Below are 18,486 nucleotides of genomic sequence, written 5' to 3'. Positions count from 1 at the left end.
CCTTCTTCTCCTTCTTGCTCTGTCACCCAGGTTCTCTCACTGCTTCATCCGTTAACACACTGATCTCACACCACTTCTTTCTTCCCCTGTGCTCGTTTCTTCCCTCTCCCTAGTTCCCCAGAATCTGACCAGGATCCCCAACTCCCATGACCTATGGCCGTCTATACTCCAGAGCAAGCCTTTCCTGGGTCTGTCAAGCATTATCCAAGTAAAGTCATACAACACAGCCATACTTTCCAGCTTCAATGAGGCCCTCACATGCTTCCCGGGTGAACTGCCTTTGCCAGCTGACCATTGTGGACCCAACCTGTCCATTCTCCTCCAGCCCCACTCCCTACGTGACCCACCTCCTCCTCTGCTGTCCTTTAACCTCTCCCTCCTAACCTGTAACTCAGCTGCCTCTGGGCCTACTTTGTTCCTTCTGTCTGGAACATTCCTCTCCCCCATTTTGCTTGGCCAGCCTCTCATTTTTTGGGATTCAGTTTATGTGTCTCTTCCTCCAGGATCCCCTCTCTAACCATCCCTTGTGGCCACACAGACCGGAGTCCTGCTCTGGTTCTCACAGCACCCCTCCCCCTGATGGTGGCAGACATCCTGCCCTGTGACAATCTCTTAATTATTGTCCTAGTTGCTGTGAGCCCCTGGAAGGTAGAGACACTGTTACGTTCACCCTTGGGTTTCTCGTAGCAGGACGCGCACCAGTGCGTTATGAGTTCAACAACAGTACACACGAGCATTCATTCGTGAGCAGCTCACCTTTCCACCTCCACGTTTTGGTTCTGCCCCTGCCAGCCCTTCCTCCCATCTCCATGTATCCAGATTGCACCCTTTGTGGAAACCAGGCTCACGGCTGACTCCCTTCACAGCGTCTTCTCTGCTAACCTGAGAGGGAACTCATCCGCTTTCTCTCTGAAGATGCAAGATGCTGGATCTGTCGTGTGCTCAGATCCAGCAATTTTTATAATATAAAAAACAAAATGCAATTTCTCATTTTGCTTTTTATATTATAATACTTAGATGTACGCAAGTTCCTTGAAGATAGAACTCCTGGGACGCCTAGCTATATCATCCTTGCATTCCCGGCAGATCGCCTGGAAAGCTTTGAATGGACAAACGGAAGTGTGACAGGAGAGGCCCTTACTGGACACTTGTATTTGCTCCTGCTGCCGCTGTGACAAATTACCAGAAACTTGGTGGCTTAAAACACAAATGGGGCCGAGCGCAGTGGCCAGGCTTGCAATCCCGGCACTCTGGGAGACCAAAGTGATCACTTGAGCCCTTGAGTTTGAGACCCGACTAGGCAACACAGGAAGACCCATCTCTACAAAACAGAAAACATAGCCAGGCATGGTGATGCACATCGTAGTCCCAGCTACAGGAGGCTGAGGTGGAGGTTCCCTTGAGTCTGGGACATTGAGGCTGCAGTAAGCCATGATTACATCAGTGCATGCCAGCCTAGGCGACAGAGACTCCATCTCCATGAAACAAAACAAAACACAAATGTATTCTCTAACACTTCTGGAGGCCAGAAATCCTACATGTTTCCCTGGCTGAAGTCAGCGAGTTGGCAGGACCCATTTCTTCTGGAGGCTCCAGGGGAGGATCCATTTCCTTGCCCTTTCCAGCCTCTAGAGGGTGCCTGCAATCCTTGGCCCGTAGCGGCCGCCCTGAATTCCTCTGGCCTCTTCCACAGTCACATCTCCTGTCACATCTCCTGACTCTGAGCCTCCTGCGTCCCTCCTATAAGGACCCTTGTGATTATATTGGGCCCACCTGGATAACTCAGGCTCATCTCCCCATCTCAAGACTTTATTGGTAACAGCTGTAAAGTCCCCTTTATCATATAAAGTAACATTCGTAAAGTCCAGGAATTAGGTAACCCCCAACCAATGGGAGTAACAATTTAGCCTATTACAATAGCATTTATTATGTCACAAAGAATTGATAAGAACGTCAAGATTCTTGGTTCAGTGCTGTTTTAATTCCGCCAGAAAAGTTGGAAGATTTCTTTCCTATGGGATGAAGACATGGGAGCAAGACTTTTAGGGGTGCACTGTTTATAAAGTTCCCAGACCTTGGTCCTGAAGAGCTGTCCCACAAAGACATAAATCACTGGATTCAAGGAGCTGTTGATGAAAGCAAAGAAGTTGGTCAGCTGCAGGCCCAGGTCGATGAAGTCCTCCCAGAAGCAGCCTCGGACTGCTTGCACCTGGAACAAGAATTCCAGGAAGGCAAAGAAATGGTAAGGGACCCAGCAGACCAGGAAGGCAGCCACGAGCGTGAGGATCAGCGCCGTGGTCTTGCCATCCTTGCGGCCCCCACACCCTGTACCGCTGGCTTCCTTCCGCCCTCGCAGGGAGGCCAGGATGTGGTAGTTGAAGAAGATGATCGCAGCCAGTGGTAGGAGGAAACCCAGAATGTTTAACTCCACGATCCTTGCAAAGTGCCAGGACTCGTGGGGGAGGAGCAGGATGCAGGCGGTGATGTTCAGATCTGGGACGGCTTTGAGGGATCGCAGCAGAAATGTGGGGATACTCAAGAGGCCCCCCACAACCCAGATGAGCACGCAGGTAACCTGGGCCTGCCTCCGCCGCTGCCACCTCCGACTGGCCATTGGATACACCAGTACGCGGTAGCGGTCCTGGCTGATGGCCACCACCAAGAAGATGCTGGTGAACAAATTGGCCTTGATGACCCCATTGATGACACGGCAGAGTAGGGCCCCGAAAGGCCAGTTAAACTGGTTCCAGATATTCTCTGCCCAGAAGGGCAAGCCCAAGACAAACACCAGATCAGAGGCCGCCAGGTTAGCCAGGTAGATTTCTGCCACATTCAGTCGCCGCCGGGGCAGGAGGAAGACCGACAGGACAAAAAGGTTTCCCAGGAGGCCGAAGAGGCAGATGGAGATGATAAATGTCGGCAGCACTCTGTGCAGCAGGTCCCAGGCTTCCGGAGCATTGTCACAGGCCGTAGCATTTTGAGGGGAGAGCTGGCTCTGGTTGGAGGACTGGAACTGTAGAGGGGCCCAGGTTGCCGTGTACATGACCTGAAATGAACAGTAGGTAGAATACAACAGGGAGTGGCAGGCTATGGCTTATGAGCCAAACCAGCCTGTCACCTATGGACAATAAAGTTTTATTGGCATGGAGCCACACGCATTCATGGATGCATTATCTACGGCTGCGTTAATGCTACAAGGGTGAGCCAAGTGCCTGCACTGGAGACTGGCTGGCTTGCAAAGCTGAAGCTATTTACCATCTGTTCCTTCAGAGGAAAAGTTTGCTGACCTCTGGTTTAAAGCATGGTGCCTGAGTCCAAATCCTGGTACAACCACTCAGTGTGAGCTACTAAGACACATTGATTTTTACTTTCCTTTTTAAACATTGGAGAGAATTGGGTCTTTCTTGTGGGATCATGGGAGGGATGGTGATAGAATCTACGGGGTTAGCAGCTTAGCTCGCTGCCTGGCATAGAGGAAAGACTTTGGAAGGTAGTGATTAGTCTTAGTAACAAAGGTACCATTATTATTATTACTAGCATTTTAACAGGCATTTAATGAGCACCTACTTCATGCCAGCACCTTGCCAGGCACTGGAGATATGCAGGACAGAGGAGCACCAGCCTCATGGGGCTGCAGACATGGAAGCAGAGGTCATGGCTTGAGACAGAAGTGTGGGAAACCCGGGAACAGCAAAGGGAGCTGACCTGTTGGGGGCTGGGACCAGTGCAGTGGACAGGGTGGGGACGATGCTAGGAGGTTCCTCTTATGGGCTTGAAAAACATGAGTATGGCCAGGTGTGGTGATTTAACACCTATAATCTCAGCTCTTTGGGAGGCCAAGGCGGGTGGATCAGATGAACCCAGGAGTTGAAAGCCAGCCTGGGCAACATGGTGAAATCCTGTCTTTACAAAAAAATACAAAAATTAGCCAGGCATGGTGGTGCATGCCTGTGGTCCTGGCAACTCAAGGGGCTGAGGTGGGAGGATCGTCTGAGCCTGGAAAATTGAGGCTGCAGTGAGCCGTGATTATGCCGCAGCACTCCAGCCGGGGCTGACAGAAAAACTGAGACCCTGTCTCAAAAAAAAAAAAAAAAAAAAAAGAAAAGAAAAGAAAAAAGAAAAAGGAAAGCATAAATAAAATAAGGATAACACTTGTTAGATGGTATCAATGGTCTCTGTGTTTCAGGCACCACTCTAAGTGTTTCACATTTAAGTATTTTCTCATTTAATCTTCCTGGCAGTCACACAAGGTAGGGGCCTTGTCATCTCCAGTTAGCCAATTAGAAAATTGAGTGCTGAGACCCCAAGTCGCCTGAGGTCACCCAGCTGGTCAACAGAACCTGGATTTAAACCCAGGCAGTCTGATTCGAGAGCCTGATAGAGAGTCTGAGCTTCCATCTGCTCTGTTCCGCTGCACCTGTCCCCAACTGGTGAATGGCGAAGCCAGGCTCAGAGAAGTTAACCAGCTAGTCAGAGAAGACCTGGCTGGTGATTACAGGGCTACACTAGGAACCCTGGTGTGCATGGATCCCAGAGGCTGTGCTCACAGCCATGCAGCTGACTGGACTCCCACGCTTGCCGGAGGAGCCAGAGCTGGTGGGCACAGTGTATGCTATGAACCTTGGTCTGCACACCCCCCACAGCTCAAGCTCATATCCTGACCTGCCTCCTATGCTCCCATGCTGAGTTACACCAGGAGAGGGATAGAAAACTCTGTTTCTTTCCTTAGGGAAGACTGTGTCTTCCAGCCCTCTGTGGTCCCAGGAGGGGTAGGTCACATCCTGTGCTCCTGGCTTTGTAGCCTCCTGTCAGCAAAACCTCCCACAGCCAATTCAGGGACCCACAAAATCCTATCTGCAGAGTGAGCAGCTGCCTACACTGTGGGATTTCTGGGGTTCCAGATGAGCTTCAGAGCCTAAACACTCTTCCCCACCTTGGATAGGTTAATATACACCCAGAGCTTGGCAGGGTTTCTGACTCATCATCAGCACACGGCAAACGTTAGCTGTCACCATCATGATCGCTATTACTGGATGATGACAGATTCTTTCAACCGCACAAAGCCTCACAGATACCAACAAAAGATATTGTGTAGCAGAGAATTAATCTTGGAAGAGCACATTTGGCTGTGTAACCTCGGGCAAGTCAGTTTATGTCTCTGAGCCTGACTTTCTTTATTTAAGGGAGACAAGATGACCTCGAGAGGCCCTTCTAGCTGTGACATTCTGTTATGTCACTCACATGGAGTTATTCACACTGGGGTATAATTCGCTGGTTCCTCCAGTCATGTATTTGCTGAGCAAGTATTTACGGAGAACGTAATATGTGTCAGGCACTGTTCTAGGTATTTAGGACATGGCAGTGAATACAGCAGGCAAAAATCCCGGCTCTCAGTGTGCATATAAGCCTAGTGGGAGGAAGAATTGATAAACAATACTCACACTAAATAAACATGCTGGCGGGTGACAGCTGGGAAGAGTGGCAGTGCAGGTGGTGAGAGGTGATCAGACCCTAGATGTGTTCTGAAGGTGCTAACACCATGATTTTCAGTTGGATCCAGGTGGGAGAAAGGAGGAGTCGGACAATGCCAAAGCTTTTTGACTGAACACCTGGAAGTATGAAGTCGTCATCAGCCATAAGGAAGATGGCAGAATGAAGATGAAGCAGCTTTTTGTGTGTAGGGCGGGAGATCAGGAGTTCAACTTTGGAATTGCTAAGGTTGAGATGCAAAGTGGACATCACGTGGAGACGTCCGGTAGGCAATGAGATAGACAAGTTTGGTATTCAGGGACAAGATTTGGGACGATGAGACATAACTGGCAGTTGTAATCACAGGAATGGCATTTAAAGCCACAAGTCTGGATGAAATCACCAAGGGAGAGAGTAGATAAAAGAGCAGAAGCTGCAGAGTTGCCAGCTGACAGATTAGCAGGAGACACGGCAAATCACGGTTTGGTGGTTGTCCGTGGCACACAGAAGCTGAGCAGTTCCTGCCTAGAACACATGGAGGAGGCTGGAGGCTCTTGTTAAAATAGTTTGGTCATTTTTTGTAGGGCATAAATCCAAAACTATGTTTATTTTATCATTTGGCAATACTTAAAGAATTTGCAATAAACCCTTTTGGAGTAATGAGCTAAAAAACAAATGTTTAATGGAAATTTAAGGACTGCACTTCTGTTGCTCAAGGACGTTGTTGATGAGCAGGTAGATCGCACAGAATGTCTACTGACATTTGCATCACTACGGGGGCTGCAGCAATTTCACTGATTGCAAGAAAACCTAAGACACGGAGCTGCTACTTTAGAAATGAGTCATTTTAAGAACATGGCACCCTAAGACCTGGGTCTCATCTGTGTAGCTGCAAAAGATGCTGTCATACAATCATTCTGGGAGGCATGACTTTTCCCTTAGATCAAACAACTGTTCTTTAAGTTAACTCAGCTCACGTTTAGTTCCAGCTGTTCTTGTGCACGTGCAACAGTGCTGACTGTGCTCTGGTTCCAAAAGAAGAACATCATTGAAAGTAAAACGGGGCCAGCTCAACGCCAGTATCCTCAGACTCTTCAGACAGAAAAACCTGTTAATTCCAATCACAGTTCCCTCTTTCATCCAGCTCATGGAAGCAAAGCTGGGCTTTGGGGCATTCATTCTGGCAAAGTGGAACAACTGACTTTTTTTGTCAATGCTATTTTAAATTGTTTCAATTTTCCACATTGGGAATAAAGTCATTGCATTTCTGTGAGGATAAAACACAAATTTTGGTGGAGTCCAGTGTCGTGGTAACAATAATATTCCTACTAAATTAAGACACCAATGAAACAGAAATGTGATTGGAATAGGTCGTGGTGCACACACAATGTGTTATTGCATATAAACAAGTGTCAATATTCTATAAATTGAAATAGATGTACTTGACAAAATTTACAAAATGTTAAGACATGCACAGATTTACTGGACCACAAACTTGTGATAAAGCTGTTTATGAAGTCTTTCGAAAAACCAACTTGCACATGTTTTCTCTATTATTTTCCCATTATCAGCTGTTAAACTGTGCGTGAAAACAGATGTCTAAATTTTTGTTGAATTTTGTTCCGAATCAGTTGGAAATTTTAAGTTATTCAATGGATAGAGCATCAAAACATCAGCTTTCAAAGTTTTAGTGGGACTATAATTATTGAAAACAAAGCTGGAATGCAGAAAAATTATAAAATGTATCAGAAAATTATCAAAATCCAATGCTGTACAAGACTTAATTCTGAAATCCTATAATAAGCTCTCAAATATATAAATATCTCAATTTGTGGGAAGAATCTTTTTAATGTATAAATTCATGTTCTGTACGGAAATGAGATGAAATTGAGAAAACCTATGATTTGCAGTATCTAAATTTGACAAACGTTCAAAACTTATAAATAGGTACAAAAGCTTGAATCCTGTAAAAAAAAAAAAAAATACTTGTGGGCTGGGTGCAGTGGCTCATGCTTGTAATCCCAGCACTTTGGGAGGCCGAGGTGCGTGGATCACCTGAGGTCAGGAGTTCAAGACCAGCCTGGCCAACATGGTGAAACCTCATCTTTACTACAAATACAAAAATTAGCTGAGTGTGGTGGCAGGCACCTGTAATCCCAGCTACTTGGGACGCTGAGGCAGGAGAATCACTTGAACCCGGGAGGCGGCAGTTGCGGTGGGCGGAGATCACACCACTGTGCACCCCAGCCTGGGTGACTGAGTGAGACTCCATCTCAAAAACAAAACAAAACTTTGTGGAAGAAAGGAATCCTGAACTAAGGCAAAAAGACAGCACCTGTGAAAATATCTGAGCTAAAATATTTTTGCAGTTTCATATGCAAAGAACTGAACTGGAGAACAGCCTCTGCTTGGCAGAATTTGCTGAGAGCTTAACACTCAGCACCTGCAGAGGGAACATTTTCTCAATATATTATGGTTCAAGAGAAGAGTCAACTGAAGGCACTAATTTAAATTTGTTAATTGTAAAACTTGTGGAAAAAAGGTTTCAGGCAATTACATGGAAAAATTAAAAATAACAAGACCACATTGACAAAAATACTTGGGAAATTTTGGGAAAAATGCCAGTGACATGGTGTCAGTCAGGCACAAGAAACCACAGCATGTGAATATGCAGCAAGAACAATGATGTTGCTTATCTTATTTTTGAATATTCAGTTATTTAACAAACATGTTTTATTTTGCTCTAATATACATATATACACATTTATACATTTATTTAAAGAGTTTTTGGAAAATAGTTTTTGTCTAGAACTACTTTATAACACCGTCAATATAATAAAACCATTTTGTTGGCCTTTTTTCCCTCTCTTCCTTCCCTCCCTTCCCATCCTCCCTCCCTCCCTCACTTCCTCCCTCCCTCCCTCCCATCCTGCTTCCCTCCCTCTCTCCTTCCTCCCATCCTCCCTCCTCCCTCCCATCCCGCTTCCCTCCCTCTCTCCTTTGTCCCATCCTCCCTCCCTCCCTTGCATCCTGCTTCCCTCGCTCTCCCCTTTCTCCCATCCTCCCTCCCTCTTTCATTCTCTCCCTTTCTCCTTCCCCATCCTCCCTCCCTCCCTTCTTTCCCTCCTCTCTTCCTCCCTCCGTCCCTCCCTCCCTCTCATCCTCCCTCCTTCCCATCCTGCTTCCCTTCCTCTCTCCTTCCTCCCATCCTCCCTCCCTTCCCCCCTCCCTCCCATACTCCCTTCCTTCCTCCCTTCCTTCTTTCCTTCTTCCCTCCCTCCTATCCTCCTTCCCTTCCTCCCTCCCATCCTTCCTCCTCTCCTTCCCACCCTGCTTCCCTCCCTCTCTCCTTTCTCCCATCCTCCCTCCTTTCTCCCATCCTCCCTCCTTTCTCCCATCCTCCCTCCCTCCCTCTTTCCTTCTCTCCCTCTCTCCTTCCCCACCCTCCCTCCCACCCTTTCTTCCCTCCTCCCTTCCTCCCTCCCTCTCATCCTTCCTCCTTCCCATCCTGCTTCCCTCTGTCTCTCCTTCCTCCCATCCTCCCTCCCTCCCTCCTTCCTTCCTTCTTCTCTCTACCTATAAATACTTATTTTGGGGGGACATAGTTTTTGCCTGTTGGGGTGCCCCGGCAGTGTGCACAGCACATGGTTTGGCCATCCCTCTCCTAGCTACCTCTGATGAGGTCTATGGTGACAGAGGCTGGCAGGTGGGAATCTGTGGAACTGTCCTGTGATGGATTGGGTTTTCTCAGGGAGAAAGAAGGAGAGGTCCTGACCTGGGGTGGAGAGGCTGGGGCACTGAGGGTTTGAGAAGAGATGGGAGGGTGTTGAGCATGATATGGTTTGTTTGTGTCCCCACCCAAATCTCATCTTAAGTTGTAGCTCCCATAATTCCCACGTGTTGTGTGAGGGACTCAATGGGAGGTAATTGAATCATGGGGGCAGATAACAAAGCCAGGCCAATACCTTGACTTTAGCTCAGCCAGACTGAGTTTGAACTTCTGACCTCCAGAACTGTCAGGTAATAACTTGCATTGTTTTAAGCCAGTAAGTTTGTGCTAATTAATTACAGCAGCCGTGGAAACCAGCACAGGGGGTGAGGCTGCACCCTGGCCCGGAAGCCAGAGATGACCAGCTATGCAGCAATTTTAACTCGAATCTGATCGGGTCAGTGGACACCACCCCAATCCCCAGGACCGGGAGGTGGCTGGGGCCACTGCAGCCACAGCATGGGCCTGCTCATGTGGGGTTTATTTTTAAAGGGACTGTCCTCACCTGCTGCTGTCTGTGTTTATAAGGTTGGCCAGAGAGGAGAAATCTTCCTTTGCCAGTTTGTATCTTTAGCTCTGATATTTGCCTGGAACATAGTAGGTGCTCAATAAATAGTATCTACACATATCGTTAGTAATATGTGATCTTATATGAAGAGCTCAGAAGGGACATGGGCAAGTCTACTAGAGATGACAATTCTGTAATTCCTGTATAGGATCTTCTGAATGCTGAGCATTTTAACCTCGGCTATGAGAGAGTTCATTTTAACCTTGGCTATGAGAGAGAATTCAACAAATTAGCGAATTCTTCAAATTAACTTCAGTTTCAACAGCACGATGATGGTAAAGGCATTGGAAATACAGCCATAGATGTTAAAGACCATCAGTGTGGTCACATAATAAAATGCTACTTTCAAGACACGAAGAACCCAACCAGTTATTGGTCTTATGAAATATTGTAAGCCATCCCAGGGAGACTAGTTTAATTTTTACGAATCGGAATTTGCAGGCTGTGACTGGTCAGAGTCCAGGTGAGCTCCGGTGGCTGCATTCAGCCCTGACAAGTTTCACTTGATCTTGATAGGAGGAGCTACTGAAACCTTCCCGACAGTTCTAAAACCTGTCCCTCCCTCTCCTGTTCTGGAAAAGCAATCAAGACCCAAACTAGGCATGAAATAAGTCTCTTAAATTGACTTAGAATTATTTTTTAAAAGTTCCCTCACAGAAGCAGAAAATTTTGCCAATAGGTAGGTATAAAAGGAAGTTTTGTTTTGTTTTCTTTGTTTTGAGATGGGGTCTCACTCTGTCACCAGGCCAGAGTGTTGTGGCTCAATCTTGGCTCACTGCAACCTCTGCCTCCCGAGTTCAAGCAATTCTCCTGCCTCAGCCTCCTGAGTAGCTGGGACTATGGGCAAAAGGAAGTTTTTTGTTTTTCTAAGAGACACAGATTTCCTCTTATATTGTACTCTCATTAAAAAAAAAAAAGGTGGTCATTTACTTACTCAGGCAGCAAATGAAGGTGTTCACAACTTTAGTTGGGTTTTCTGATGGCGAGAGCTGCCTTCGGAGGTGTTTTCTCTTCTGGGAAGCTCTGTGGAAATGTGGCTTTAAATTATATAACGTCTGCCCTGATGATGTCATTGTGGGGATTGCCGCGAAAGTGAGTCTTTCGGGACTCACTCCAAGTGGATTTGGAAGGAGAACTCCATTCTCATTTCACTCTGCACTTTAGGGATGATGAGAGATTATTCAGCTACTGTCTCCCCCTTTACTTCCATAACATCTGTGGAGGCTCCCAATCCCGCCCAAGACCTGTACATTGACAAAGGTGCCCTAAGACTTGCCCCAAGGCTGGCAAAGTCTCAGTGAACATTGAGAGATGGCTTTTGCTCCCTTCAGTCTTGGCTCCTGAATGTCTGGGCTCTGCAGCCGCTTTTGTGGGAGCCACTTTGAATGTTCTCTTTTGAATTTTGTTTGTGAAAGATACATCGCCAAGAATCCATAAGTGTAAACCTATTACACAAACAGAGAGCTAGGAAAATGTTTGACTCATGCAATGTTCAGACTTGAGTAAGATCAGACGCATTTTTTCCTAATCTTCCTTGGCGGCTCTGCAAATATAAATCTGCATGGGTCAACTTGAACTACTCAGGACCACATGTTTCAGACAGTAAGACATTTTTGGCTTTGAGAATCGGCTGGCAAGATTCTCCAACTGAAGGCCCCTTACCTGCCATCTTAAAAATTAAGATCTTTCCAGGGACGCCCCTACATGTAGAAGAACTCACTCCAGAAGTCAGAATGCAGGGCTTCGAGTCTGACTTCCGAAAAGGTGATCCCCCAGATGTTTGGAACGGAAGGTGTCACCTCCGTCTTTCGAATCTTGCCTTTTCTTTGTGCTCCCCTTTTCTGCTAGTGACATCTCAGAGGCAGCCAACTGCACTTCGGATTTTCCCGCTGTTTTCTCCTGATGCTGAAGACGTTAAAATTGTGGAAGCAGCGGGAAGCAATAGCAATCCAAGTGGATGTACATCTCAGGGAAGAAGCTGGAACTGCCCTTGTGTGGCCCTGCTTCGGGAGCTGAAGGCCTCGCCCGGGGCAGAGCAGGGGCTCAGGGGGCTTAGCAGACCCTCCTCCTTAGGGAGCCTCGAGGATCCCAGGAGCGCGCACGCGCTCAGAAGGGACTTGTACCAGGAGAGTCGGCTGCATTTCTCTGTCTCCTAAAGCCGAAGCCAGGCGGTGTGACGTTTCTTCTTCAACTCCTCTGTTGATCTGTCTCAGGCCCAGGAAACCACCAAGATCTGACATTAGCAAGGCCGCACATGCGCAGACCCAGCTTCTCCCACAGCACATGCGCAGAACGCCCCCCCCCCCGCCCCCGGCTGTCTCCCAGCACACATGTGCAGACCTGTCTCCTAGATCCCCCTTCTCATGGTACCTGACTACCCTGGCCTCCTCTAGCTGTGTTTTTTGTTTTTTGAGATGGGGTCCCACTGTGTCACACAGGCTGGTCTCAATTTCCTGTAGGCTTAAGTCATCCTCCTGCCTCGGCTTCCCAAAATGCTGAGATTACAGGCACTCCCCACTACACCCAGCCTTTCCTCTCTCTTTTTTGAATGTGCCACCTCTTCTCCTACCTCAGGGACTTTGCACTGTCTGTTCCCCTGCACAGAGTGCCATCCCATCAAGAGCCCCATGCTTGCTCCCCCAGGTCCTTCTGGTCCTCACCAATCCCCTCTTGTCAGAGAGCCCTTCCCTGAAATAACCTCTCCTCCTCTTGCCCTGCTCCACTGCTCTTCACAGCCCTATCGCCACCTGCTCCACCAGGCAATGGATTGATCTCTTTTGATTAGGATCATCTTCCCTACTGCTACTATAGGGCTCATATGTCGCAGGTGCTCAAATATTTGCTGAGTGTATTCATAACTCTATTTATTTATATATAAGAATAGCAATAGCTTGTCTTATGTCAACAAACATGTCCCAAACCCCTGTGGGGCCCAGGCCCTGTTCGGGCACCAGGATGCAGAGATGACCACAGTTCTCTCCCACTTAAGGAGCTCTCGGGATGGCTGAGGACAAGGACAAGCTGACATCCAGTGACAATGTGTTGTAGAAAGCAGAGTGGCAATGAAGTTCTGAGACTGTGTCTGAGTGTGAGGTTTGAAAAAAAATGAGTTCTGCTCAAGGTGGAGTAGGATGGGTAATTTATGTGTCATGCTGACTGGGTCATGGGGTGCCCAGATACTTGATTAAAAATGGTTTCTGGGGGTGTCCATGAGGGTGTTGAACCTTCGTAGGTTAATTGAAATGATTATTCTTTGAACTGGTAGACTGAGTAAGGCCAGTTGCCTTCTCTAACATGGTGGGTGGCATCCAACCTGTTGGAGGCCTGAACACAATGAAAAGGAGAAGCAAGGGAGAATCTGTTCTCTCTGCCTGGCTGTTTTCAAACTGAGACATCTGCCTTCTCCTGCCTTCTCACTGGCCGTCCTGGGTTTCTGGCCTTCAGACTCCCACTGGCACTACATCACTGGTCCTCCTGGGTTTCCAGCTTGCAGAGAGCAGATGGTGGGATTTCTCAGCCTCCATAATCACACAAACCAATTCCTTATGACACATCCATCTGTATTTATCTATTTTTTTGTTGGTTATGTTTCTCTAGAGAACTTTGACTATTATGCAGAGTTGGGGAAGAACTCATGGCAGAGGGATATTTAAACTGGGTTTTCGGGGCTGAATAGGAGTTTGGAAGGCAAGCAAGCTGAGAAAACCATCATAGGTGGAGGGACCAGCATGTGTATTATAAACACACACATGTTCATAAGTGAGCCTTGTGGAAGGCTCACTTGGAACTTGGAGTCAGAAAGCCTGGGTTCAAGCCCCATACCCCAATTACTCACTCTATCCATGAATATTCCATATCCCCAACCCTCCAGCAGGCCCTGTGCTGCTATTGGTTTGGTTCAGGAAAGAGAGTTGAATGACAGTTTCAGCCCAGAGTAAGGGTGCTTTGAGAGAGCAGGTGCAGAAAGTTTTGCAGCTCACAGAAACAATCTCCATTTACCCATACTTGGAAGTTTTGTGGCTCTAGCATGGGGACCAACATGATTTATGCTAAAGGTAAATCCTCAGAGCAGGTGGAGCTCACCTGCAGCGCTTCCAGGAGAGAACCGGGACCCTGGCAGTCCTGGAATGCTCTGGTCCTGACCGCTTCTGAGAGTTGTCTCGAGGATCAAATAACAGTGTGGGAAATGTCAGTATCGCGCTATATAGATGTTCCCAGTAAGATGAATAGATACATGTTGATGCATCTTTTCTCAGTTTTATGACCTTTCTCTCTTAATCTGGCAGCAAGTGCCATATGGAAAAGCTCTTACATCATTTTTCGATCGGGTTAGATGCCTAGTTAACCGATGTGTGCAGCAAAGAATGGGGACATGGAATAAGATGTTTTCCCTAGAAACCAGTAGTTCTTTATGATGTTTTACAGAGATGGAATTGGATTACCGTATTATCAAGTTGATGCTGTGAGCACGTATCTTTCATATAAATCATGTTGGCCCCCATGATGGGGATGAAGAACTCTGGGAACAGGGAAACTGAAATTGCTTCTGTGAGTTGCAGAACTCGGAGTATAGGAAACCGAAATTGCTGAAGGTAACCACACCTTTTCTTGAAGACCTGTGGTCATTCTTGGCTGTCCCAGCCCTCATGGGGGCTACAGACTTGGGATAGAGACAGACTAACAGAAACCTGTATATCCTTGTGATTGTGAGTTCTGTGAAGAAACAGAGCAGGATGCAGTGGTCCTCAAAACAGAAAGGCATGAAGCTCTGTACAGCAGTTTCCCTTTAGCCACAGAGAAAACATTCCAAGACTCCATCCATTCAGTGGGTCTGCCTGAAAACGCAGATAGTACCAAACCTTATAACACTATGCTTTTTTCTATATAGTAGTAGTAGGTAGCTTATACAGTGTGAATACATTGGACAAAGGGATAACTCATGTACCAAGTGGGACAAAGCAGGATGGGGTGAGGTTTCATCACACTACTCAGAAGGGCGCATGATTTAAAACTTATTCATTGTTTATTTCTGGAATTTTCCATTTAATATTTTCAGACTTGTATTGGTCACAGGTAACTGAAACCATGGATAAGGGGGGACTACTGTACTTTGGGAGGTTAGGGAGACAGCGAACAAATCTGATTGTAAAAGCAAGTCCCTGGTCCTGAAGGTCTGATTTGGAAGTCTGGGCGGGCAGGTGTTGGGTGTGGAGCTGCCTCAGCAGGGTTGATACCCTAGCTCCATCACTGTTGAGAATGTGAATGTGGAGCATTTTCAGTTCCACCTTCCGGAGCTTCAGTGTGCTGATCTGTCAAGTGGGGTGAGTTGAGGAGTTTGCGAATCCCATGGGATAATGTGATGCAGCTGGCCTTTGGTAGGCACCCCACAGTCACTGTTCCTGATTTTATCATTTTATTGTTGCACAAGATATGGTAGTGGCATTATGAGAAGGGGCCACACAGGCTGTGCTCTGTCTTGGCCAGAACTGAGCAGAGGGAACGGACACTCATTGCTTGCCGGCTGAGTGGGCCACAAAGGGTGACTCAGCATGAAGGGAGGCATCCAGAGAGTCTCGTAGGCCTGTCTTTGGCCATCTTTCAGGGTTGTCTATAAACAGCATCCCACCTTGCGGGGGGTGGTGGGTGGTGGTGGTTGGTGGCTGGGCTGTCTGAAAGCTGGGAGCTGGGCCCTGTGGCCTTTTTTTTTTAAAAAAAATCCTGGTCTGAGACTCCTTGAATCAGCCTGCCATTTGGTTCTGGGGAAGGAAGAGAGAATGAGGGGAGCCCAGGTCCTAGGTCCGCAGCGATGAGCATTTACACTCAGCACCACAGGCCCATGATTCATGCTCTGGGGGCTTGGGCTGGCCCATAACATGCTGTGTGACCATGGGAAAGGCCTCAGTATTTTCTGTTAAAAAAAAGATTCTACAGATTCAGACTGCCAAGATGGCGCGGTAGGAGCAAATCAGGATTGCAGCTCTCAGTGAAGACGCAGAGGGTGAGTTCAATCTGCATTTCCAGATGGATCTTTGTTGCCCACAGAACAGGGAAATTCCCAGGTGTAGGAGAGACACGGGACGCCAGTGCAGCTGTTAAGGCTCGCGCCATTTCAGCCGGCACCGCAGTGCAGCGGCAATCCGCACAGAACGCACTGGTCTGGATGCCCTGTTAAACTGGCAATCTGAGATTTGGGAGGGCAGATTAGCATATCCATCTGATTAAATGGGACTTGGACAGTAAGCCAGACCAGGAGATTACCGGGAAGAGACGTTTGAGCCGGTGCAGTGGGTCGCTGTACGGGAAATCACACAGATCCCGGTGCCGTATCAGCAGCCGACTGAAACACCTGGGAGAGAGTCAACCGTTCAACTTAAAAAAAAAAAAAAAAAAGAGGGCTCTGAGGCAGAGAGCCAGGTGATCAGGCTTGGCGGGTCCCACCCCCACAGGGACAAACAAAACGGCAATTTGAAACGCTCGGGATTGAGAGTTTCACTGCAGGCACAGCTGAACCCAGGATGGTTCAGCTTGGGACGGTGCAGCTAGGTGGGGGAGGGACGTCCGCCATTACCAAGGCATACCGCCCCTACTGAGGTACACTCCCATTGCTGATGCAGCCTGCCGTTGCCGAGGCAACCCACCATAACAGAGAGACTCCGCCAACAGGGTGGAGCCCGCGGCAGCAGGGCGGAGCCTCGACAGGCAAATAGTGACTAGACTGCCTCCTAGCTGGGCAGGAAGGTGCAATGGATACTCACAAAGAAAGCCCTAACTCCCCGAGACAGAGCATCTGAGGGAAAAAAGGGGTTTTATGAGTTCTGCTGCAGCAGACTTAAACGTACTGGCCTAACCACCCTGAATGATCAATGGAGCTCATAGCTCAGCACTTGAGCTCCTATAAAGTACAGACTGCCTCCTCAAGCAGCTCCCTGACCCCTGTATATCCAAAGAGTCACCTCAAAAAAAACTGATCAGACTGACATTTGGCGGGCATCATTCTGGGACAAAGATAGCAGAAGAAGAAACTGATAGCACCCCTCACTGTTCTGCAGCTGCTACAGGTGTGCCCCAGACAAGCAGGGCCTGGAGTGGACCTCAGCAGTCCTACAGCAGAGGGGCTAGACTGGTAGAAGGAAAACTAAGTAACAGAGATACTTCATCATCAACAATCTGGGCGCCCACTCAGAGACCCAATTGAAAAGTCAGCAACTACTCAGATGGCAGGTGGATAAACCCGCAAAGATGGGAAGAAACCAGCTCAAAAAGGAGGAAAACACCCAAAACCAAAACATCTCACCTCCTACAAAGGACCAAAACTCCTCACCAGCAAAGGAACAAAGCTGGACGGAGAATGAGTGTGATGAAATGATGGAATCAGACTTCAGAAGGTGGGTAATGAGAAACTTCCGTGAGCTAAAAGAACATGTTCTAAATCAATGCAAAGAAACTAAGAACCTTGAAAAAAGCTTTGAGGAAATGATAACAAGAATAGACAACTTAGAGAGGAATATGAATGAATTGAAGGAGCTGAAAAACACAACATGAGAACTTCATGAAGCATGCACAAGTTTCAACAGCCGAATTGACCAAGCTGAAGAAAGAATATCAGAAGTCGAAGATCAACTCAATGAAATAAAATGAAAAACCAAGATTAGAGAGAAAAGCGTAAAAAGGAATGAACAAAGTCTCAAAAAAACGTGGGACTATGTGAAGAGACCTAACCTGCATTTGATAGGTGTACCAGAATGTGACGAAGAGAATGAATCCAAGCTGGAAAATACTCTTCAGGATATTATCCAGGAAAATTTCCCCAACCTATCAAGGCAGGCCAAAAGTCAAGTCCAGGAAATACAGAGAACACCTCAGAGATATTCTGCAAGAAGAGCAACCCCAAGGCACATAATCGTCAGATTCACCAGGGTTGAAATGAAGGAGAAAATGCTAAGGGCAGCCAGAGAGAAAGGTCGGGTCACCCACAAAGGGAAGCCCATCAGACTCACAGCAGATCTCTCGGCAGAAATTCTACAAGCCAGAAGAGAGTGGGGGCCAATATTCAACATCCTTAAAGAAAGAACTTTCAACCCAGAATTTCATATCCAGCCAAACTGAGCTTCATAAGTGAAGGAAAAATAAAATCCTTTGCAAACAAGCAAGTACTCAGAGATTTTGTCACCACCAGGCCTGCTTTACAAGAGCTCCTGAAAGAGGCACTACACATAGAAAGGAATAACCAGTACCAGCCATTCCAAAAACACACCAAATGCTAAAGAGCATCAACAAAATGAAGAATCTTCATCAACTAATGGGCAAAACAGCCAGCTAGCATCAAAATGGCAGTATCAAATTCACACATAACAGTATTAACCCTAAATGTAAATGGGCTAAATGCACCAATCAAAAGACACAGACTGGCAAATTGGATAAAAAACCAAAACCCATCGGTATGCTGTATCCAGGAAACCCCTCTCACATGCAAGGATACACAAAGGCTCAAAATAAAGGGATGGAGGAAGATTTACCAAGCAAATGGACAGCAAAAAAAGAGCAGGAATTGCAATTCTCATCTCTGATAAAATAGACTTTAAAGCAACAAAGATAAAAAGAGACAAAGAAGGTTATTACATAATGGTAAAAGGATCGATACAACAAGAAGAGCTAACGATGCTAAATATATATGGACCCA

At 47.1% G+C, this 18,486-nt stretch overlaps 1 protein-coding gene across 2 annotated transcripts; it reads right to left on the bottom strand.

The window, feature by feature from the left end:
- Positions 1-1,959: 1,959 nt before the first annotated feature.
- On the bottom strand, positions 1,960-10,828 carry BDKRB1 (bradykinin receptor B1). Of its 2 annotated transcripts, XM_078335713.1 has the most exons (3): positions 10,741-10,828; positions 5,442-5,609; positions 1,960-3,046 (listed from the first exon to the last, which is right to left on the bottom strand). In XM_078335713.1, the coding sequence occupies exon 3, from the start codon at positions 3,041-3,043 to the stop codon at positions 1,979-1,981; it is 1,065 nt and encodes a 354-aa protein (XP_078191839.1). In that variant the 5' UTR covers positions 3,044-3,046; positions 5,442-5,609; positions 10,741-10,828; the 3' UTR covers positions 1,960-1,978. The 2 variants fall into 2 exon arrangements, with proteins under 2 accessions (XP_078191839.1, XP_009004763.3); XM_009006515.5 differs by lacking the exon at positions 5,442-5,609.
- Positions 10,829-18,486: the final 7,658 nt, after the last annotated feature.

The sequence above is a fragment of the Callithrix jacchus genome, chromosome 8 (genome assembly GCF_049354715.1).
Source record: "Callithrix jacchus isolate 240 chromosome 8, calJac240_pri, whole genome shotgun sequence".
NCBI lineage: Eukaryota > Metazoa > Chordata > Mammalia > Primates > Cebidae > Callithrix > Callithrix jacchus.
This window is presented reverse-complemented; position numbering and strand designations above follow the sequence as displayed.